This window comes from Cervus elaphus, chromosome 33 (assembly GCF_910594005.1).
Source record: "Cervus elaphus chromosome 33, mCerEla1.1, whole genome shotgun sequence".
NCBI lineage: Eukaryota > Metazoa > Chordata > Mammalia > Artiodactyla > Cervidae > Cervus > Cervus elaphus.
The window spans coordinates 55,527,460-55,553,134 of NC_057847.1; the positions used below are offsets into that span (position 1 = coordinate 55,527,460).

At 34.8% G+C, this 25,675-nt stretch overlaps 1 protein-coding gene across 2 annotated transcripts in view; it reads right to left on the minus strand.

Annotated features, from left to right (window-relative positions):
* The window catches only part of KYNU (kynureninase), a 113,061-nt gene that overhangs the window by 50,696 nt on the left and 36,690 nt on the right, over window positions 1-25,675 (minus strand). For both annotated transcript variants that reach the window (XM_043894678.1, XM_043894677.1), the window contains 4 exons: window positions 16,011-16,072; window positions 14,004-14,075; window positions 12,577-12,651; window positions 9,785-9,931 (listed from right to left, as the gene is read on the minus strand). In XM_043894678.1, the coding sequence (XP_043750613.1) occupies window positions 9,785-9,931; window positions 12,577-12,651; window positions 14,004-14,075; window positions 16,011-16,072 (356 nt within the window). The remainder of the gene's footprint in view (window positions 1-9,784; window positions 9,932-12,576; window positions 12,652-14,003; window positions 14,076-16,010; window positions 16,073-25,675) is intronic.

Here is a 25,675-nt window from a genome sequence, read left to right on the forward strand (position 1 = left end):
AAAGAACTCAAATTTTACAAGTATTTTGATTTTTTAGAGTAATTAACCATTATAAGTAATTCTTCAGAATTTTCTGATTCTAATTAAATGGGAGCAGAGTTATGCTTTTTATGCAATATGTGATCCATAAAAACAGCCTAATCCATTCTTACTGATATACACATTTATCCATTCACTGACCAAACAGGTATGCATTTAACGATAAGTAATTACGTGTATGAAAAGCACTAGTATAAGCCTGTGAAGTTTGTAAAGTCTATCCTCAATCAGTCATTGAACATTCTACTTACCAAAGCTTCCTAAATTTTATAGATATGCATATAAATAATTATAAGATAGTGCAAAATGGGACTAATAATACATTTTCTGTCATGCTATGGAAATACAACAGGAAGATAGATTTAGCCTGACACAGAGGCATGAGAAAAATTTTATGGCAAAGATCAAGGATCACCCCCTCATGTTTCCACAGGAGTTAGTCAAGAAATATTGTGAGTTGAGCCTATAAGAAACATTCCCTTTTACTCATTTTTGTAAGAATGCTGCAATGTAAGCAGAAATATATATACCAGCTGTCACTCTGCTTCAGTGCTGAGGTCAGTAGGTAGAAATGGGAGTTGTGTTGAAGAACTAAAGTTCCATCTAGCGGGCAGAGCTATGACTAAGCCTTACCACTTGTTATCCTAGGGGAAAGATGGTCTAATGTTGCCAAACTTGTCACTTTTCAGAAGGTATTTAAAACTAGGAGTTTTTATATGAAATCTTTTAATCTGTCATCATTGGCATGTGATTAAAAATTTTTAATGTACCATATTTGCATATACAAAGAGGGTCAGCAATTCTCTAGGACCAGTCATAACCTGTGAAGCAAATAGTGGTTGAGCTGGGATAGAGGAATAGAATCTTCATATGTGGAAGTTCTAAGAGTAAGGAAAGCTAAGAATAAAAGCATGAAAACAGTGTGACATCTGTACAGAAAACATGTGAAACATTTGGTTTAGCTTAAATATAAGTTTGTGAAGGAGAGCAGAGGAAATACAATATTAAATTAAGTATATGCACAGTTATAAAAAGGCTAAAGTGATTTGAAGTACATTCCACAAATGGTAGAAGAGTAATGGGCATCATGTGGGGAAAATGAGGCAAAGGATCAAATAGGAGATACCAGGACCTAATCACAACCTTCCCAATATTCGGCAGTTAATTTTTGGGTGAGTGGAAACCTTTAACCTTTACATATCTGTTTTATCTACCTATCCTGTTACACAGTGGTTTTAAAGCAACTATTTAATTTATCCATCATGTGATAATGGTGCTCTATATCGAAGAAAGCACCATTTTGATTAGAAATGAAAGTACACTCTTCCCTAATATGGTTTTCTAGTGATTACTATGTCAATCTGAATGCTCAATTTCTCAACCAAATTTGCTTATATTATTAAGTTTACTACATACTGAACTTGATAATATTGCAAAGAAGTTTATGGGATAATTCTTAAAGACATCATTCTTTAATTTTTTCCCTTAAATCTAGTTTTTACAGACAATGTTATAGTTATCCTCTTTGCTCACCACCTTACTTAAGATAATTTCCTAAGAAAATGAACATTGCCTTCTCAGCTCAGTCTTTGATATCTCTACTTTTGTTTGCATACATAATTTACCTGATTAAATAAGGGTAATATGAAGAAGGACATTAAGAGATATCTCACATTTTATTGGGGATTTTTTTTTCCTGCTTAAAGTTCTTTTGAAATTCCACCTACGTTGATTGCCATGAGACACACATTTCTCTTTCCATTCTTATGGTGGTTAGTGATTAAATTAAAATGTATTTGTGCATTTCATGTTGAAACACTTTCATTTTTCAGCTTAACAAGGCTTAAATCACCCTTCCTTTGTTTATCAAGTGGCTAAAAAATATAGATCTTAAACCACTCCAGTATTTTTGCCTGGAGAATCCCATCGACAGAGGAGCCAGGCAGGCTACAGTCTATGGGGTCACAAGAGTTGGACACGACTGCGCAACTAAGCACAGCCTTAGTCTAAGGCAACTTTAGGATTTTGTAAAATGCATATCATCTAAAAGAAACCCTAAGTATACACTTTCGTTTGGGGAATGCTGGGTTTGGATGGGGCTAGATCAGAAGAAATAATTATCCACCATGGCTTTGATGAGAGTGGTTTCCAAAGCAACAATCCTGATTGACAACTTGGAGTCTTGCTTTTCTCAGATCTGTAATCCTAAAACATCTTGAGTGCAAATTTCTCTTCTATTGAGAATTAATCAATCTTTCTCACATGGTCCATTTAATGAAAAGCTTAAATTAGATAAAACATCTGATGAAAACTTCTTAGGGACAGCTCAAAATTTTTAGATTCTTGGGCATTGATCCTTACCGACATTGACTCCAGGCTCCTACTTGGATAAACTACAGAGAGTGTATTTTGTATTTCTAAACAGAATAATCCTTTGCTATTCCCCAAGTAAAGTATGTTTAGTTAATGAGATGGTCTATCTAAAATTTAGGTCATTTTTCCCTTCTCTTTCTCTATCTCTCTGTCTCTGACTCTGTATGTACGTGTGTGTGTGTTATTATTATTATTTTTTTAATCCTTGTATTCTGTGAATAGGTCCAAATCTGGGTGAAACAAGAGTTCAGTACAGATCCTTCATTTCTGATGCTTATACAAATTTTGTCTTTAATATCACTAAGATAAAATGTTTAAATAAGAGTGATCTATGAAGAGATCAGAAAATATTTCATTTGGTAAGAAATGGATCTGTCCTCTGGTACCCCTATCTTTTGAACTGTATCATGACAGAGAGTTTTAAACTTTTTGCATAGAGACTGGAGATGACTCTATTCATCTTTTCCCTACCCATTCCTGTAAGTAGGGCATATCTTTTTAAAATTAAAACAAAACCCAGTTTGTTTCATTGTCTAAAAGCTTTCAGTGGCTCCCTATGTCTTTAAGAGAAGTTCAAGACATATAACATAGCTTACTGGGCTCTTATTTACCCAGCCTGTCTCTGCTTTATAGACTCATTTTTTAGCATACCTTTTCTATCAAATCATACAGCCTTTTCTATAATCAAATTATACTGAAATATTTGCTTCCTTGCAATTCTTTTTTTTTTTTTTTTAATATCTAGAATGGCTCCACCATATTATCTGCCCCCTGGAGGGGTTTTTACCTAGTTAATTCCTACTCATAATTTTAGAATTTGCTGAGGTCTCATCTTGTCTAAGAAGGTCAGTCTAACACTCCAGGCTAAATTAGGAGATCTTGTTTAGAATTCTATTATTATAATTTACTCTTCAGATATTCACTGATAGAAAGAATGGGTGAAAGATTCAAATGTGTATTGCTCTATTACAGAGAATATAGAGACAGATTCTTTTATGCACTAAGGACAAGATCCTGTTTGGTGAGCTGGCAGTGCCATTAATAAAATAATGGCTGTATGTACTACAGTTTCTAGTAAAGATTACTTAATGGTGAGCATCTGAATATTAAATCTTTTCAGAAAAGGTTTATTCATTATATATAAAAATTTCCTACAACATGCCAGTTTATGTTATAGTTGTATATAAAAGTATCTGGTACTGATTTTTCCTAACTGATTCACTGGTCAAATCTTGATCTCACGCAAGTATTATTGATATTATTCTTTTGTAACAGTCTGTGAGAGTTGACTCCTAGTCTTCAGTACTAGAAGTATCTCAGCCAAGCTTCCTGTTGAATTTTGAGGTTTGATCAATTATTTGTCTCCTAAAAAGTATCAAAAATTTTTGACAATAATTTAAACCTTCCCTAAAGATAAGTGGATGCATCAATGAAGTGACCATTTATATATGAGTGTTATTTAGATACCTCAGTTTTTATTAAATGATATTAAAGCTAAAATATGTCTTTCTTTATTATAATGATGTCTTTATTCATATTTCTGCTTTTGTCATATATTATTCTGAATCCACAACTAATTCATTCTGTATTTAAACTTTGTGGTTATAATTGCAATTATTATTTGTTAATAATTTAGGCAGTTTTATCAGAGAAGGCAATGGCACCCCACTTCAGTACTCTCGCCTGGAAAATCCCATGGATGGAGGAGCCTGGTAGGCTGCAGTCCATGGGGTCGCTAAGAGTCGGTCACAACTGAGTGACCTCACTTTCACTTTTCACTTTTCACTTTCATGCGCTGGAGAAGGAAATGGCAACCCACTCCAGTGTTCTTGCCTGGAGAATCCCAGGGATGGGGGAGCCTGGTGGGCTTCCGTCTATGGGGTCGCACAGAATCGGACACGACTGAAGCAGCAGCAGCAGCAGTAGGCAGCTTATAGTTGGGTCTAAGAGATGTTCATACTCACACCCACTAGAGAGTGCCACACAACAAAGGAGAAGCTAATAAAACACAGGGTTGCAAAATTTAGTCTTCTTTTTAGCTGTGATTTGCATTTCAATTTTCTTTAAGCTAAAAGAAACTAACATGCCAGCATCCATATACAGTAAAATAGTGTAAAATATGTGATAAATAAGATAAGTAATCATTCAGTCAAAAAATATTTATTTGGAACCACTGTCTGCCAGGCACCATGAGTGCCAAAGTGCTGAAGGACATTTTGTATGGCATTGGAGAGGGAAAGTAGAATACAAGCATTTGGCAATGAGTTTTTTTAGGGATAAGATTATTAAAATTGTTGTTAGTTCATTACCTAATTTTTAAAAAAAATTTAGTCTAGTCTATTGAACCCTAACCACATTGCTTCTTGTTTTCTTTCATAATCTAGTGTAGAAGTGTTCAAGTACAGTAAAGTTCTGAATATTTCACTTTCTAAGGATTCATTATTTCTTTGTTTTTTTTTTTTTTTTTGTAGGTGGATACTACACTGTGATTTTTTATATATGCTGATAATGTTTACTTATTACTTGCAATGCACTGTTTTAGGAATAGTTCCTTGTTTCTGCTTAGAGCAAATACATGAAGTAGGCACTGTTACCTTCCCCATTTACTAAGTGGAGAAATGAAGTCACATTGGTAAATGAATTAAGCCACTCAAACTATGCTAGAAACTAATAGAAAGGCATGGGTTCAAAGCCAAGTCGGCTCTGTCTCTGCTATCTAAATATTTCATTAATGAAAATGTTTCACTACTTTCAGAATTATTTATAATTATTCAAAAAGCATTGAATCATAAACTGGAAACTGCTAGGTTTTTCTGGGAAAGATTTTACACTTTGGATGAAAGGGATGGATAAAACTGTAGTGCTCTTTCTCCTCTCTTCTTTCTTTATGCTTTAAAGAGAACTGTGATATCTGGATCTGGGACAACTCTCCTAGCGACTGTGACTTGAGAAATCTGAAGGACATATCAGAAAGCCCTGGAGATGTCACACCAACGTTACTGACCTGCTTAGTGCATCCTAGCACACTCCTGCCTCAAGGCTTCTGTTGTGAGAAAAATAAGTACCTAATTTTCAGCTATTATTTCCTCTGGGACTTTTTTCCTTGCAGCTGAAAACCTTCATAATTGATTAAGGACTATTAAAGGAAAGACTCCCTGAGAGGAAAGAATTAGAAGTGATTGGTTGAAAAGGTAAAGAACAGGAAAATGTCAGGGTTGAGTCTATAAAGGACTATAAGGATAGTGGTGTGAAACAGTAGTGTTATTTTGGAGGGAGACAACTCTGGGGCATACTGATCTCAAGGTGCATATAGAACTTCTGTGTGTAATAGTTAGGTGGTCATAAGTAACAATTTTCAAGTGTAGGAGTAGCCTGTAGCTTTTACTGGGTAGTGAAAGTTGACTGGTGACAATAGTCAAAATCTGTAGGACAGTAATTCAGGGGAAAATAGGGAACATTCAGTGAGTGTAGATGATAGTCAAAATCTCTATGACAGTAATTCAGGGGAAAATACGGAACACCCAGTGAGTGTAGATGAGAAGAAATTATTAGTACAAATAAGTAATAGAATATGAACATGTATATATGTAAGGCAGAGCTCCAAGATAGTAGGTTGGACAATAATACAAAATTAAGTAGATAGCTTCAGAGACAAAATATGAAAATGATGTCTCTTTTCACATGCTGGCCTTCCCTTATAATATGGCTCTCTAACCTGCTCATATGCTTAGTTTCCATTGGCCTCACACACTTGTCATGATCCCAGGTCTTCTCCTCAGTTAAGTAAAGCCTCAGTATTCTCTAAATTCATTATGTGAATCAAAGCCATACTACACTACCAGTTGTTGTTTGATTAATTTATTAGTTTTCCTTTTAGATGCTCACTAGAAATTGTTTATCTTCTCCTTCCATCAGAATCAATTTCTATACTATTTATAACAAAGAGATAACCACTTGAAAAATTGGACAAGACACTTGAACAGGCACTTCATAAAAGAAAAAATCAAGCAAACAAACTTAGCAAGTACACATTTGAAATATCCTCAGCTTCACCAATAGTGAAGTTTGCTATTGGTGAGAATGTAGAGTAACAGAAATTCACGGTGAGCGTATATGACCAATTGGTACAAACCTTTGGAAAGTTGTCATTGTTGATCTGGATTTAACATACACCTACATGATGTTCTAAGAATGCCAATTCTAGGCATGTAATTAACAGAAATAGGTATGAATGCATACCCAAAGAAATGTATAAGGATATTTAGAGTAGAATTTATTGTAATAGCCCTCAAATGATTAGAATGAAAAAAAAAATTAAATGGTGATCTATTTCATATAATACAATACAATATTACACTGAAATGAAAAGGAAAACACTCAAAACTACTGTTTGAACAAAAATGGATGGACTTCACAAATATAGTAGTGAGCAAATAAAAAGACATAAAACAATGTATGTTAATCCATTCATGTGAAGTTCAAAGATGGACAAAACTAATATGTATGTATTTATATTTATATACATGGAAGATTTTGAGTTTTATAAATGTTCTAGAAATTTCGTGATCTAGGTGATGGTTATAAGAATTCAGAATAACTCATCTAGCCACTTATAATTTGTGATCTTTTTGGTATATATGTATTTCTTTAATATATTTTTCAAAAAATCCTATCTCCCACTTCTCTTTCATTTGAAGTTTCTACTTGAAAATCTACTAATGTTGGCTTTTATTAATCAATCAGTTTTGGTTGCAACTATATTTCTGGAAACTTTCCTTTTTTTTTCTCAATCTCACTTAGACATTCATAATGGTGACTCTTTAATGGCAGTTTTTCCTCTCAAATTTCCCAACTCTTTCTTGATTGAGTGAGTGAGTGAGTGAGTGAGTGAAGTTGCTCAGTTGTGTCTGACTCTTTGCGACCCCGTGGACTGTAGCCCACCAGGCTCCTCCGTCCATGGGATTCTCCAGGCAAGAATACTGGAGTGGGTTGCCGTTTCCTTCTTCAGGGGATCTTCCCGACCCAGGGATCGAACCCGGGTCTCCCACATTGCAGGCAGACCTCTGAGTCACCAGGGAAGCCCCTTTCTTGATTGACACCTTTAATTTTCTTTCTCTCTCTTCAGCTCTATTTTCATAGACCACCCAAGAGATCTATGTAAATCTACATTTTAAATACTTTTTCTAAATCTTCATTGAGAATGGAGGGAATTGTCTAGGAAGAGTATAAATATTTGTTAAAATAATTTTGATAATGGATAAGTTGAAGTCAGCTAGATCACCATTTCACTCCCATAATATCCATCACTTCTGTACAGTTGCATTTATATGGTACTACTCATTCGTACCTTGCTTTCTATGACTGAAAACTCAATGAGAGTCTTACCTAGTAGGCAATTACTACATTTTGAAAGTGAAAGAAAGCCTGCAAAATACTGAAAGAATGGTTTTAGCCTCAAAGTAGTTGAATGGGAGTTATATATAATACCTAGTAAACAAGTTTATTTTGCTTTTTAATGAGAAATGAAAGAAAATGTATATTTAAGCCTATTTCTTAACTTCATGCTTGTTGAGGACAGTGGAAAGTGAGAGGTAACCACTATTTAATAGCAGAATATGTGCAATCTAATAGATACTTCATAATCTTCATAATCAGCACTGCATTCATCAAGTGGGTTCTGTTATTCCAACTAACGCTTTTGAAAACAGACTCAGAGAAGTCAAGTAACTTGCCCAAATTCATATAAAATTAACTGACCTAGCCAAGATTGGAACCTCAGACTGAGTGATTCCAAAACTCACCATCTTTCTTCTCTACCTTCCTGCCTCATTTCTATGAAAGTTAATGAGACATGCATGTATAGTAAGGCGATCAGGGACTTCTAATTACTTGCATAACATTTTAAAATCTGATATTTTACTGAACTATGTTTATTTTGGTGCTTAAACTTTAATATCTAAGTTAAGAAGACATCATCATTGTATCTTTTGTAATGCACCACTTTCACATTTATCAAATCAGTTGGAAGTTGTGATTGGAAATTCCTAGAGACCGCTGGTAATGGTGCTAAATTTCTTTTCATTAGTTCCATTCATTTAGCTTCAATAACTGAATATATTGACTAGATCTCACTTATGTATTAATCCCATAACTTACTAATGTTAATAATATAATTTGTTAACTTTTTAAATATATGGCTTGATTGCTGAATCAAATAGACACTTACTTAAAGATTTTAAATACAAATTGTAACTGTTAAGTGTCTTCCCTCTTATTTTCTTCAAGCAAACATATACTAAAACACTTTTTAATAAGACATATATAAAGAGTTACTCTTTCATAATAGTATACTGTGTAAGTATTATTCAGTAGTAGTTAAGGAAAATTACTCATTATAGGCAGTATAATGGCTTCCTTAAAGTAAACTGGGTAAAATCCCATCTATGATAAACTTTTATTCTTCAGGTACATAGGGTTAATGAGCATAGATTATATTTAGGATGAGTTATAGTGCAACAAAGCACTAGAGTTGAGTTTCTAATAGTCCTAATATATAGTTACTATCCTAAGTATTGGCTACTTCTGCTGACTGAGCAGTTCTGTACTAATGACAACACTTACGGAAGCCCACCCATCCTGCTGATTAGAGGTAGACATTGAGAGAGCAGATGGTAATAAGGAGGTATGACCACAGAAGTAACAAAAGAGGTTTAAATAGAGATGCCTAAAGCTAAATATTTACATTTTAATGTGCATTTAATAAACTTTATATTTTAATATATATATTAAATACATATATATTAAATATATTTTAAAACATAAATATTTTACTCTAGGCAAATATATATATATGTATATCTCATATGGGGCTTCCCTGGTGGCTCAGTCTGTAAAGAGTCTGCCCAGGGCAGGGAGGACCCGCCGCCCCGCGGGGAGGCAGGGGCACCGAGGCCCTTCTCGGCTGTGCGTCTGACCAGCGTGGGGCCAGGCCCGGGGCCCCGAAGAATTTAAAAAAAAATAAAAAAAAAAAAAAATAAAAAGAGTCTGCCTGCAACATGGGAGACCTGGGTTTGATCCCTGGGTAGGAAAGATCTGGAGAAGAGAATGGCTACCCACTCCAGTATTCTTGCCTGGGGAAATCCATGGACAGAGGAGCCTGGCAGGCTACAATCCATGGGGTTGCAAAGAGTCAGACACAACTGATTGACTAACACTTTCATATATCATATATATATATGTGTGTGTGTGTGTGTGTGTGTGTGTATAATTGTACACAGACACAGAAAAATGTATTTTACTAAAAGTGCACTTGAATGCTCTACAGCAGAGTGATGTTCTGGACAAAGCAGGGAGGGGGAAATGGTGCACATACCTTTGCTTGTCCTGCTTTTGTGATGGCAGGTATATTGAAGAGCTGTCCAGTATAAAAATGCAGACCACTGAAAAGGATCACTGCAATAGAGTCACCTTCATTCTCAATTACTTCAAGGATATCCTCTAATCTCAATGTGTCTTCCCCCTAAAGTCGTGGTAGGCATAAATCACATAATCACAATGACAACTTTTCCATTTATATTTCCCAATCCAAAAATCACTTTGGGTTCTTTCCTACCATAAGAAAAAGCAAAGATTTTTTTTTTCAAGTTAAGAATCTTCAAAAATCTGGCAAGAACATGTATTTGAACATGCTTTTTGTTATTAAGAAATGATAATACAATAGTAAAAAGTATTTTATAAAGGAAAGTTTTTGCAAAACTATTGCCTGATTTTATTCTTCAGTTTTTCGATTAATCTTTACTATTTAGATACTTATAAATTATTTCATTTTTATTACCATCCAATAAAATACCAGAAAAATAGGATATTCATAAAATATTAAATGTCAAAACTGATTTCTTGGAAATTAGTATTTTACTTATCAATCTAAAATCATTATTTTTTTCCAGATAAAAGACACATGTACATCATTATCTGAGTGAGACTTAGCCTAATATTTTCTATTAATTTAAGAGTAAAATCTGTTCCATATCAATCTGAAGGTAAAGATCCAAACACAAAGAAACTATCAATAAAATTCAATATTATCAAGGTCACTTTTCTCCCACAATTCAGTGATCAGTTACTTTGTGAATATTGTGAATGATTTAATTTGGTCTTATAAACAACTTGAGTGAAAGAACTCTGCCAGATACAAATTATAAATTTGTAGCCTAATAATTCTCATCTATTTATGAAGTCTTCATGAATTTTCTACACTGCTAAATCTGACATGGTCTTGAAGTCAAAGCATCATTAACTACATTAATATTTGGGGAAAACTCATTACAGTATTAATGGATTTTTCTTCAATTATTTTTAATTTTGGTAACTCTTACTATTGGCCAATTACTATGTCCCACATCATGCATATATAATACATATCACAAATGTAATAATATGCTAATTTCTGCTAGTGGTCTGAGACTTGTTTGCAAAAATGATTATCTATAAAAATAAGAGTGATAAATTGTACTGGTCAACCTACTTGAAGGGCAGGAATAGAGACAAAGACATAGAGAACAAACTTGTGGGCACAGTGGGGGAAGGAGAGGAGTGGAATGAATGGCATTGAAACATATCCATTGCCATATGTAAAATCGACAGCTAGTGGGAATTTGGTGTATCACACAGGGAGCTCTGCCTGGTGCTCTGTGACAACCTACAGCGGTGGGATGTGGGGGTGAAGGAAGGTTCAAGAAGGAGGGGGATATACGGCTGATTCAAATTGGTGTAGAGCAGAAACCAACAGAACATTGTAAAGCAGTTATCCGCCAGTTAAAAGTAAATTTTAAATTAAAAAAGAGTTGACAATGAAATCACTGAATTTCTAAGTGATGTGTATTTTACACATGAAGAAAAGGATTTCAGTAATTCTAAGAAAAAAAATTTGAAGTAAAATTAGTAACATGACAACCCCAACCTCTTTTTTTTTTTTTTTTTCCTGTAGAGAAGCTAATACATTTTGTCCAATATAATTGTTAAATAAAAGTAAGGAAAGTGCTCTATATACTAATGCTTTATTTCTTTAAAGAATCGGTGCTAAGCAATTGAGAAACTTATTTTTCAATGATAAGATATGGTTCTCTTTCATGTTGACCTGCTCAAATCTAGTAATGCTAAAGAGTGGTCCCAAATATATGATTAAGTCATACAGCTCCACAACACTTATTACTTAAAATAAAAATTGTGATGGCTATAGTCATTTTTGTTAGAAATAAGCAATTTATGTATAATACATGAAACATATCATTCCAAAGCTGTGAGAACTTTCTGTTCCATTAATATATTACATGTTGGCAAAAAGAAGTGAATAGAGTAGATCTTTAATTTCTCAAATTGGTTTTGGATTGAAAGAAATAATTGTTCAAACATTATCTTGGGAGTGTCATACATACATGAAACCTAAAATTTATCCCGTGAGGATCTGTTGGTGCCAAGTTACACAAGCTGCAGGGTTTGGATATCAGGGCCTATACAACTTAGCCTTACAGCTTTATTAAAGGGCACAGTATTTTAGATCTTAAACATATGGTTAAGCCCAACTGTTTCCTTTGTTATCTGTTCAAATATAAAGAAATCTCAGAGATAAAGTAAGTAACACAAAGTCACTGGGATTTCCCTGGGGAGTAATAACGAGACTGTAAACCTAATTTCCTTCTGCTACACTAAGTCCCTTTCAATACCCCAGACTAAACTCAGAGGCAAACATTTGGTACTTAGATTAAGAGGGGCAAAAAGATAGGCATCATTCAATTTCAACAAATATAACTGATTTTTAACATGATTTTAATGGCACCCACAGGCAATGGCATTAAATTTGAAAATGATATATGCAAGTTTCTATCTCCTCCCATCCCACTGAAGAATATGGCAGACTCCAGTGGTATTAATAGGAAAATAGTTTGCTTATAATATGACTAGCCCTTGAAAAAATTAAAATAAATACACTTCTGAGTTACGTTTCTATTTTAAGCAAAATGACCTAATAGTAACAGAGTATAGGTCTTTTATACTTTCTTGAAAGTTCCATTAAAATAATGAAGATAATAAACTTTTGAAGAAAATGAAGAAAAAATCAATACTAAATAGAAGCATGATGAATATTTATTTCTCTTTCTTATATACCTCTCTTGGCTTTATAATCCGCATACTTTTCTCAATGTTAAGTCCATGAAGTTGAAGCTGTGACTCAATAGCATACTGGAAAAGAAAGATGATTTATTAAATCAAGTCCAGTGCATAGAAGTACATTAGAATAGCTCAAAAAAAAAGGTAATAAAATAACAATAAAAGCATGTTATCATATTAAATTCAAAGCCAAGGTTAAAAGTGACTAAACAGAATGTATCAGAGAAAAATTTAACATAATTTACATGCAGCAATCTGAACATCCTTTGAAACAGAAATATTATATGGATAGAAATGTAAGGGTCATTTAGTCTTTAGAAATATAAGAAATTTTTTGAGTAAGATATTTAATTAATCTGATTTGAGTCAAAACAGAGTTTACAACATAACCAAAGTGAGCAGTGAAGACTTGCTAGGCTTCAATACAGGATAGAGAAATGGTTTGCCCTAGAAAGAGTAAGCTAGTATAAGAAAAAGGATAAACAAGTTCCCTTCACTGAGAGTCCCAGATGAAAATGGGAACCAGAAATTTTAGGGACCCTGAATTTTTTCAAGATAAAGATTCTGGATCCTTTTTAGTAAGATCATGGCTATTAATTTGAATGATTAAATGCTTTGAAATTATAAGATATAGGCTAGAATACTTAAACAGTGATAATATAAAGATGGAAATCAAGTTTCTCTAATACTAAAACTGAAATATGCTTTTAGCTGTGTTGGTGTCTGTAACAGTTAAATTTCTCATCAACTGAAATTGCTGAAAAATAGCATGATTTTTTTTCTTGAACCACAAAAAATTCTTAAAGTCTTCAATACATTTTTTAAGTTAAAAACCACCAATAATTATGCTGCTGCTGCTGCTGCTAAGTCGCTTCAGTCGTGTTCGACTCTGTGCGACCCCACAGACGGCAGCCCACCAGGCTCCCCCGTCCCTGGGATTCTCCAGGCAAGAACACTGGAGTGGGTTGCCATTTCCTTCTCCAATATAATTATGCTAGTGTGTTATGAAAGCAAATGGACAGATAAATGTTTATATTCCTACCTTAGGTAGCTAAAGGGTTAAGTACTGGGGTGTGTATTGATTTAATTTCATAAAATAAAACAGCAACAAGAATTAATAAAAAAAGAATTAATAAAACATTTATAACTGCATTTGATTTAGACCAGTGGTTTGTTCAGTGTCTTTAAAAAGACTAATAAATCAATGTTCCTATTCAATTCTTTCTTCCCTTAACACATGTTTTACTTGAACAAAAGAAATAAAGCTACAATCTATAAAAATGCATAAATCAAAAGCATTTGACAGATCTTTTTATTATAAGGTTACTTAGAAAAGACTAGTGAATAAACATTCAAGTCAGGCAAATGATATGCTCCTTTAGGAAGAGTAAAAAGAATATAAATATCATTTGAAGAATCCTTACATGATCTGAAGGGAAGGCTTTGGCTTCTAGGAGAATTTTATACCGTTTGGGTGTAGGCTTGAAAAATGCTAACTGCAATGAAATGGATTTATTGAGAAAAGCATTAATGTACAACTTAGACATTTGTTCATTTTTATACCACACTTTAATTTTATAATCTCCAGCATTTTAAAGGAATTAATTAATTATACAGTTAGATGCCTATCAAAGGTACATTTTTCCAATTAGCCTTGTTTCCAGTGAATTCTAAAAAGGAGATATTTGCTCACTATGTTTATCAATAGGAAAGCAAATTTGAGAGAAAACTATGAATCAGATAAAAATGAATTCTTAAACTTTACTTAAGTGCTAATTGAAAATTAATTGAAAATTGAAAATCCCAATGCACTTAATGGCAATTGCTCTGAGACTGAAATATCATATTCTATCTCGTGCTACCTGGGAAGCCTATCTATATGTATGTCTTATTCACAGTGATTTATCTAGAGCTGTAGATTTGGTTTCTAGTACATAATATTTCTAAAGTTTTAAGATTGTATGAAATCTAATTTTAGGTTCAGCTGAAAGTCCCTTGGCCCTAATGAAACATTTGGGATTTCTAGAGTCACCAGGGAAAAGTAGCTCATGTGTTCAGTGGAGCCTTTTCATTTCTCCGTGCAGTTCTTGGAGAATACTGACTGACAGTAATAACAACGAGGATGATTGCTATTGTTAATTGGATGTTGACCACTGGCCGGGATGCTAAAGCAATTTTCACATACTATCATGTTTTATACTATGAGGTAGATATTATCATCCTCATTTTTTACAATGGAAAAAATTAAGATTTAGAAATTCCAATTGTTTAGTTGCTAAACTTAGTTGCTAAGTTGTGTCTGACTCTTCTGCAACCCATGGACTATAGCCCGCCAGTTTCCTCTGTCCATGGGATTTCCCGGGCAAGTATATTGGAGTGGGTTGCCATTTCCTTGTCCAGGGGGTATTCTCGACTCAGGGATTGAACCTGTGTCCCTTGCACTGCAGGTGATTCTTTATCACCTTGTCCAAAATCAAACAGGTTTTAAGTAATCTAGCTGGGAGCCAAACCAGAGTTGTCTGAACTGAAAATCATGCTGTTTACCTCATACTTAACATACTCCACAAGCACTTTCCTTCAGGCATGTTTAATAATAATGTTTGTATATTATAAAAATAAAATATCAATATCTTAATAGTGCATCTTTGTCTTATAGACATGCTTTCAAAATCTCACTTAAAAATGAAATACAAAATTTTCATGACATCAATTACTCTAGGTACGATATTTCAAACCAAGAATATATATTTTAAGGCATACATATTATCAAATTCTTAGAATGTAAGAAATACCTAAGCAGAGTGACTCAGTTAATGTTTGTTATTGTTGTTCAGTCAAGCAAGTCATGTCTGACTCTCTGCGATGCCTTGGACTGTAGCAGGCCGACTCTCTGTCCTTCACTATCTCCTGGAGATTGCACGATTTCATGTCCATTGAGTGGGTGATGCTGTCTAACCATCTCATTTTCCACTGCCCCCTTCTCCTCATGCCCTCAATCTCTCCCAGCAACAGGGTCTTTTTTAATCTACCCCCCAAAATTAATTTACAGAAACATAATATTCCATAGACCCATCCCCCTGAAACTCAGCATATTGGAAAACTGTCTTTCTGAAAAGATCACTGCTTGCTACCATTTTTACATCATTATTTTGTGTGCTTGTGGCAATTTAGCTTTTCATCAACTGTGACTCTTATTCCTTATGTTCTAAGATAAGAGCTCAGTATTCTAAAGCTCTTTGTAAAGAGACAACTCTCCCATGATTATGAAGAAGCCATTCTAGCAGGGCCCAGCATTTCCTGGTAGAATTGAAAATAATCTCACAATTTATTTTTAAGTAAGTAAAACTCCAAAACCCTCATGAATTAAAGATAGAAGAAATCAGATTCTGTAAATGAGTGTATACTAAACACTGGTGGGAAAAGAAGCTTACCAGTAGAAGATGTAAATTAACAGTCAAACCATTCATTAGGGCTATTTCTTTCTCATTGGCTCCTGAAAAATAAATATATCATAATTTAGATTTTTCTGTTAGTTTTAGGGTGCTTGGAAAAACAAAGTATCACTTTTTCATCCTTAATGTTTTTAGTGACAAGGGCATATTTGATGTGTCATCACAAAGAAGTGGAATTTTCCCACTTGACTAATTTTATCAAATGATATTTGGACTCACATGCACATAGCTAGCTAAAAATTACATTTCCTTTTTGACATAATAAATAATAACAACACAATAGTGAAGCATTTGCTTTCTCCTGTAAACTAAAAATGATTTATCCTATTATCAGCTAGGTTGCCAAATTCCCACAGAGCTCATTTTTGTGGTAAGTGCGTCTCCAAGAAGAATCTAAAAAGAATTGAAGGCCAATCACATCTTTAAAGCCGGTTGTTTCTAACATCAAATTAAAATGCTCCTTTAATAAAAGAAGGCAATGCTGCTAAACATAATTCACTGTTATTACAATGAAATTTACAGTAGTTCCTAAGACAAAAAAAGCTAACAGTAAAGTAAATGCTAAATAGCACTGAATTTTATTTATTCACACTGATATGAGATAATTAATATAAATATGTATTGTTTGATGAAGAAAACATGCAAAATTAAGATAACCACAACACAATCATAATCTGATCTAATTCCTATTAACAAGGGTTGTACCACTAGAAACAGACCCAGAGAGAAAACATACAATGAATACTTAAGAACTCAGAGCACAAACAAAGGTAATAATACTTTCCCCCTTTTTGGTTCTTATGATGTCTCTGAAAGGCAATTAAAATAATCTCTCTTTACCATTACTGAGAAAAATAGGCTATGAGCTTTAATGTTTGTAAGACTGTACTAGGTGTAAGAGAAAATGCTTCATACAAGTCCTGCACTTTGTATCCAATGAGATACTTCTGATAAAATCCCATTTTACTCAAAGAATAGACTGTAAGTAGGATAATTATTCTAAGTAATAGATAGATTTTTAGGTTAGATTCACTTGAGGAGAGGCCACTGGAGATAAGTGGAATTTATATTTCAACATAGCCATTTAAGGAAAGGCCTGTGCTTCGATCTAGTCAAGAGAAACTTGTTGCATTTGATGGATGGATTTCCCCACTTGATATGCAAGATCCGTAAACAAATGGTAGCTGTTAAATATGTATCTCTGGTCATTGTAAGGTGAATAGTGTCTCAAATTCAAGGACAATAACAACCTCATACTGCATATATATATGTTAGTTGCTCAGTTGTGTCCAACTCCTTAAGACCCCATGGACTGTAGCCTGCCAGGCTCCTCTGTCCATGGGATTCACCAGGCAAGAATACTGGAGTGGGTTGCCATTTCCTTCTCCAGGGGATCTTCCAAACCCAGGGATCAAACCCAGGTCTCCCACATTGCAGGCAGACTCTTTACCATCTGAGCCACAAGGAAGTTCTTCACACTGCATTCCTCGCACTAAATCAGATGTCTCAAACATGCCAGATAGCTTATGTTGTGTATGGGGGCATACATCTTCTCCTATGGTACGAACATCTTTTTGAAATATGATGAAAGAAATGCTGCCAGCTTTATTTTATTTCTTTCTTTGAATTATGGTATGAATTTTCACTATTACATATAAAACAAAACATTATCTATGACATCAATCTGATATTATTCTTAACTTCCCGTTAGCTCTTTCCACACATATTTCCTGAAAACTGTTCATTTTAATAAAAAATATTTTGGCAGGGAATGTGGAAGGAGAAAAGGAAGGAAAAATAATACATTCCACCCTCTTTATCCATGAATTTGAAACCCATGAATATGGAGGATGGAGTGTATTCATGGCACAACCCACTCTATGTTAGGGACTTGAGCATACACCTATTTTGATATCCTGGAGGGAATATTCTGTGTGGGCTCCTGGAAGCAATCCCCAAAGAAACTGAGGGATGACTGTATTAAGAAAGAGCGGAATTAATGGAAAGAAAAGCATTTGAAAGACTGTGTTGTTATTTGCTAAATGGTACGTGACTCTTTTTGTGACCCCATGTGCAGCGGGACTGTACCCGCCAGGCTGCTCTGTCCATGGGATTTCCCAGGCAAGAATACTTAAGTGGGTGCCATTTCCTGCTCCAGGGGATCTTCCCAACCCAGGGATCAGACCTGTATTTCCTGAATCACAGGGGGATTTTTTTCCCACTGAGCCACTGGGGAAGTCAGAAATAATGTAATGAGAAGAAATCAAAAGAGGATAAAATAATTTATAAATTTACCACCAAATGAAAACAAAGATATGGAAGATGCAGAAAGAAAGAGAGGTAGAATTTCTATACAAGGCCAGGCATTTCATTTTGCATAATGATTACCCTCTGATTGAAATAATTATCCTTGCCTAAAAAATGTTAGTCTTTCAAAGAATACAGTGTTCATTCTGGATCACCTAATTTTTTTCTTGCATGGAATGTGATGAACCACAGGTGCTGGGCTGAATTAATCTAGACATACACTTGGCCCTGTGCTTTGCACCCTTCACCCTCAATGGCCTGCTAAAACTTGGATCAGTTCTTTGTAAGTAATCCTTCACTGACTTCAATTTGTCTGCCCACATATACAAAAATTATCCCACCTTAGCACTTTAAATTTAATCAAGTTCTTCACAAATGCCCTCCTCACCTGCTTATGAACTTTGTCAAGGAGAAGGTCAGTGTATTTAACATGTGTGCATGTGCACCCCTGTATAGCTAAGGATGGTACATGTATTAAGCCTTTAGAACATTAACAGAAATGTTTATTGCAAATATGACCTAAAGTCACTAAAGAATCAAGTGTTCTTAACATGCATGGGCTACAAATCAGATGGATTTTAAACTTATTTTCAAAAGAAAATTTACTTAATTGACCTATTTCTTTTGGTCCAATGTGTATTTCTGAAATTCATGTTTGTACCTTTAAGATATTTCGATATTATCAGCATTCCATATGATAATAAATCTTCATTTGAAGCAAGTTGAAATTCTTTCAATCTGCTTTCCTTTGTTCCTTTTGTTTTTCCTAAGAACTTTTTGGAACTAATGTTGAAACATCAAAAACTGTAAGTATGGGCTATAATTTCCTGTGTTATAGAATATATCCTTATTGCTATTTTATACATGGTAGTTTGTAACTGCCCTAATTTCCTCCCCCCTCTTCCCTCTCCCCTTTGGAAATCACTGTCTCTTTCCTAATCCCTGAGCCTGTTTCTGGTTTGCATAAACCATCTTTTGTACTATTTTTAGGTGGTGCTTTGTCACTCAGTTGTGTCCGACTCCTTGCCACCCTATGAACTGTAGCCTGCCAGGCTCCTCTTCTTCGCTTTCTGCCATAAGGGTGGTGTCGTCTGCATATCTGAATTTATTATTTCTCCTGGCATTCTTTATTCCTGCTTGTGCTTCATCCAGCCCAGTGTTTCTCATGATGTACTCTGCATATAAGTTAAATAAGCAGGGTGACAATATACAGCCTTGACGTACTCCTTTCCTGATTTGGAACCAGTCTGTTGTTCCATGTCCAGTTCTAACTGTTGCTTCCTTACCTGCGTACAGGTTTCTCAGGAGACAGGTCAGGCGGTCTGGTATTCCCATCTCTTTCAGAATTTTCCAAAGTTTAATGTGATCCACACAGTCAAAGTTTTTGGCATAGACAACAAAACAGAAGTAGATGTTTTTCTGGAACTCTCTTGCTTTTTCGATGATCCAGTGGATGTTGGCAATTTGATCTCTGGTTCCTCTGCCTTTTCTAAATCCAGCTTGAACAACTGGAAGTTCACGGATCACATATTGCTGAAGCCTGGCTTGGAGAATTTTGAGCATTACTTTACTAGCGTGTGAGATGAGTGCAATTGTGCAGTAGTTTGAGCATTCTTTGGGATTGCCTTTCTTAGGGATTGGAATGAAAACGGACCTTTTCCAGTCCTGTGAGCACTGCTGAGTTTCCCAAATTTGCTGGCATGTTGAGTGCAGCACTTTAACAGTATCATCTTGTAGGAAATGAAATAGCTCAATGGGAATTCCATCACCTCCGCTAGCTTTGTTCACAGTGATGCTTCCTAAGGCCCACTTGACTTTGCATTCCAGGATGTCTGGCTCTAGGTGAGTGATCACACCATCATGATTATCTGGGTTGTGAAGATCTTTTTTTGTATAGTTCTTCTGTGTATTCTTGCCACCTCTTCTTAATATCTTCTGCTTTTGTTAGGTCCATATCATTTCTGTCCTTTATTGTGCCCCTCTTTGCATGAAATGTTCCCTTGGTATCTCTCATTTTCTTGAAGAGATCTCTAATCTTTCCCCTTCTATTGTTTTCCTCTACTTCTTTGCATTGATCACTGAGGAAGTCTTTCTTATCTCTCCTGGCTATTCTTTGGAACTCTGCATTCAAATGGGTATATCTTTCCTTTTCTCCTTTGCTTTTCACCTCTCTTCTTTTCACAGCTATTTGTAAGGCCTCCTCAGACAACCATTTTGCCTTTTTGCATTTCTTTTTCTTGAGTTTGGTCTTGATCACTGCCTCCTATACAATGTCACGATCTCCGTCCATAGTTCTTCAGGCACTCTATCAGATCTAACCATTTGAATCTATTTGTCACTTCCACTGGATTCCATGGGATTTGATTTAGGTCGTATCTGAATGGTCTAGTGGTTTTCCCTACTTTCTTCAATTTAAGTCTGAATTTGGCAATTACGAGTTCATGATCCGAGCCACAGTCAGCTCCTGGTCTTGTTTTTGCTGACTGTATAGAGCTTCTCAATCTTTGGCTGCAAAGAATATAATCAATCTGATTTCAGTGTTGCCCATCTGGTGATGTCCATGTGTAGAGTCTTCTCCTGTTTTGTTGGAAGATGGTGTTTGCTATGACCAGTGTGTTCCCTTGGCAAAACTCTATTAGCCTTTGCCCTGCTTCATTCTGTACTCCAAGGCCAAATTTGCTTGTTACTTATATTATTCAGTATTTGTCTTTATCTGTATGACTTATTTCATTCAGTATAATATGTTCTAGGTCCATGCATGTCCCTGCAGAAGGTATTATTCCATTATTCTTTATGACTGAGTAATATTCCATTACCTCGTGACTCTGATGGTAAAATATCCACCTGCAATGCAGGAGACTGGGGTTTGATCCCTGAGTCAGGAAGATCCCCTAGAGAAGGGAATGAACACTACAGTATTCTTGCCTGGAAAATTCCATGGACAGAGGAGCCTTGTGAGCTACAGTCCATGAGGTCACAAACAGCTGGACATGGCTGAGCAACTAACAGTAACACTTTAAGTGTTAGTGCTTTTCTTTATCCATCTATCTGACTATAATTCAATAAAAATTAAAAGTGAAAGTACTGCAAAGTATTGGAGGCAAATTTATTGGAGGCCAAAGATTTCTAAAACTTCCTGAAAACGTATCAGGATTTGAAAGAGTCTTTAGAAGATGGGCGTCCCTAATAGCTCAGTTGGTAAATAACCTGCCTGCATTGCACAAGACCCCTGGGTTGGGAAGATCTACTAGAGAAGGGATAGGCTACCCTCTCCAGTATTCTTTGGCTTCCCTTGTGGCTTACCTGCTAAAGAATCTGCCTGCAATGCAAGAAATCTGGGTTCTATCCCTGGATTGGGAAGATTCCCTGGAGAAGGGAAAGGCACTCCACTTCAGCATTCTGGCCTAGAGAATTCCATGGACTGTGTAGTCCAAGGGGTCACAAAGAGTTGGATACGACTGAGCAACTTTCATTTTCACTTTACTTTAGAAGATCATGTACAACCCCGTGCAGTAAGTGTAAAAAATTGAATTATTTCTTCTGAGATGTGTGTGAGCCAGGGTTCTCATTTGAAGAGTGAGAACTGCTTGTTTATTTATTGAACACAATTTTTGCTTTACCAGAAGGTGAAACTTATATACAAGCATTACCTTCTTATATCCATGCCTAGCAGCTAATGTTTATTGAGCCCTTATTATGTACCAACACTTCTAGTGTGACTTGTATTATCTTCACAGTAATCCAATAAGGTATCTACTTCATTTTCCACTTTTATCAATGAGGAAACTAATTGCAAGCAGATGAACTAACTTGCTTAAAATTCTCACAGATAGGAAGTAGAAGACAAAAATCTTTCTCTCTCAGAAAAATAAATAAATAAAATCTTTGTTCAAGGTAACATTTGGAAGTGTTGTCTATGTTATTTGTTCCCTGTATGTCAAATATAGGAAGCCCAAGTTCATTACTAATATCCTTCTGCATCTTTCTCATCCTCATTTAATTTCAAATGTTTTGCAAAGTAACAATGACAAGGTCCCTAGCTGCTTAGTGTTTGATAAGAAGGTTCTCATAACTGCCATGCCATGTTCTGTATATTTTATTAAGCAGATGCAAATGTTATTGTTTTGTTCTAAGGTTAGTAGTTAAGCTAAATCTGAGAACTTTCCACTCTATTTTTCAAGTAGCAAATTCCTGTGGTCCTTAGAGGTGTCTCGAGTGTGCTTGATGATTCATGGCTATTAGGAGAGAGCTCCCAGGGATATTACCTCTCTGAGGGTCAACCTCAAGTTTCATAAAGCAAATTTATGTTCATATTACAATAGTTTTATAAGCCAAAATGAATGTATCTAGCCCTCTGTAATGTTTATGTGCCCAAGGAGAAGTAGGCTTAATAATAATATTAATAATATTTTTCAGCAATTCTATTTCTAGCACCCTGATAATGTGACATTAATTATAAGAGAAAGTTATTCCATGTTCTGCAGTTCTACCTATAGAGACTTTTGTGTCTTTGAAATACCATAAAAGGCATGTAACATGTATATGATAAGCTTCATTTGTTTATATATATATGAAAAGTGAAAGAGATGTATATAGTGTTTGATAATATATATGTATATATATGTTTTATTAAAAGTTTTTCATCTCATATGAAATGGAAATTATTTTCTCTATCTATGAGTAAATAGGGTTGCTCATTATCTCTTTCTCTTCTCTATGCACTCTATCAATTTGTACACATAATAATTTTTATTATCCTCCTGTTCCTTCTTTTTCAGAAGTATTATGACAAAATAAAGGCTGTGGTTTTAAGAACCTGGAAGATTCAATCGTAGTCCAAAACTTAAGCTTGTCTGTTTGCTCCTGATTCATTTAGACAGCCCACAAGTAACAAAAATCAATTTGACTTCTGCTCCTGTCTTCTGTAGTTACTGTATAATTTAAATTTTTTAATTTATACAATATCTACCTCCAAAGAGGATAGTAGGTTTCTTGCATTTAAAGTGAGAAAGAATGATTTTTAAACATTGCAACAAAGTACACTATATGCTGATGAGAAACAAATTAGAAGCTATTAAATGTTTTCGCTAGTTCACTCTATCAGATTTTCTCAGAATTTACTAGTAACAAAGGCAAAAAGGAAACCTGAGATTTGCAGCAAAAAAGACAACATGACCACATACACAAATACCTTATAAAAGAATCAGTTCCTACTAAAGCAAACAAAGTAAACTCATTCATTTTTAAACTTAAATTAAGAACCATTTATTTGATTAATATATACAATTTTAAAAGTAAATAAATTTGGGGCATAGGTATTAGCTACTGAAAAAGATTGAAAAAACAAGCTTTTAAAATAGTGCTCATAGTCCTCTTTTGCAGATACTGTCAACAACAACAAAAAAAGGTAGAATTATTTCTCCTGATAAAACATACATTGTAGAGAACAAAATAGACATTTAATAAAATAGTCATTAAAATAAAGACGCTAGTTTAGATTTAATGATGCACTGATAATTCAAATTAAATATAATTCATTTGTCATATTAAGGCTTAAAACTTTGAGAAATATATATATATATATATATATATATACATATAATAAATAGTACATATACTGTACTGAGTTCCGTATGTACAAATGTGACTTTGCTCATTTCAAAAGATAATTGTCATTTTATATACTATATAATTAGGATTAGATGACTGTAATTTAATTAATACAACTGCTGCTGCTAAGTCGCTTCAGTTGTGTCCAACTCTCTGCGACCCCATAGACGGCAGCCCACCAGGCTCCCCTGTCCCTGGGACTCTCCAGGCAAGAACACTGGAGTGGGTCGCCATTTCCTTCTCCAGTGCGTGAAAGTGAAAAGTGAAAGTGAAGTCGCTCAGTCGTCTCCGACTCTTCCCCACCCCATGGACTGCAGCCTACCAGGCTCTTCCATCCATGGGATTTTCCAGGCAAGAGTGCTGGAGTGGGTTGCCATTGCCTTCTCCGAATTAATACAACGTTCAAGGACAAAACCACAAAAAACAAAATTAAGTTTATCCCATATATGTCACATGCTTTTGTGTGGTATTTCAAAGACACACAAAAATTCCTAAAGCTAGAACTGATAAATATTGTTTAAAACATTTTTAATAAGTTCAATTTTGTTAATCTAAGTAATCTGAATATTTATTCATTTTTAAAAATAATCTTATTAACAGTAATGAGAGGTGGGCTGGTTTGAAATTTCATTGATCATTGTGACATATACTATTTGCTGGGCAACAAAACACACACACGTTTAATAAGTTGCAGTGGAGCTATAAACATTTAAATGGTGAAAGGAAACCTTTTTGCAAGTTTTATGGGTTTTATAAATCTCACGAAATAATTGCCTTACCACTTCCCTGGCTTAACATCCTAACTCCTCTTTAGAGCATGATAAATATTAATCACAAAATAATAGAATTAGAATGCAATTTATGTGCTGAAAGCAAATCTAGCAAAGGAAAAACAGTCCACATCTAAGGAAAACATAAATGCTCAGGTCAAATTAGTTCAGGATTTTTTCAGTTTTCTTTTTTTTTTTTTTAGATTTACATGTTAGGCATTTGAATGAATATAATTGGCTTCTAAGAAATGAACACAGATTAAAAGTGTTATCAGACAACTAGGCAACACATTTATAAATGCTATCCAGGATTGTTCAGGTGGGAATTCTCTCCATAACACTATACATGTACGTATACATATCCTCTGGATTACGTTGGCAGTCTGATCAAGTGCTCTGTGCTCCCAGGATCCTGACTGGTTTGGAAGGAGATGCTATGCTTTCACCTTAGCCACCCTAGTTAAAATGTCCTGACTCTGGGTTTGAGCCCCAAACATCCAGAGCTCTGTAGATTCACCCTGGGGCTTCGTGTGGAAGCCCCTCACTCAGACCCTACATCCTCATGCTGGCTCCATGCACTACTCCTCAAATACTGTGCGTCCAGCTTCCAAGTGCTTCTTTCTTCAGCAAATATTATATTTCTGATCAATAGAGATTTCTTTTTAATTTTTAAGTGTTGCTATATGTTTGTTAATCTATTTTTTTTTTCTATTTTCCTGTGTTTGGAGCAGAAGCGAGCATTTCAGTTTGTACTTAACCTCTTACTTTAAACTAGAAACTGATATTCTGATCCTGTAATATAACCACGTAAAAGAGGTAGAAACGTGTATAGTGTAGTGATTACTCAAAAATAAATAGCAGCAAACAGAGCTAGCCTTTGCTTGCGACCTTTCTATTTAGGTGCTTATTTATTATTATTTATTTTAACTTTTTTAATAGAACAGGTTACATATTGAT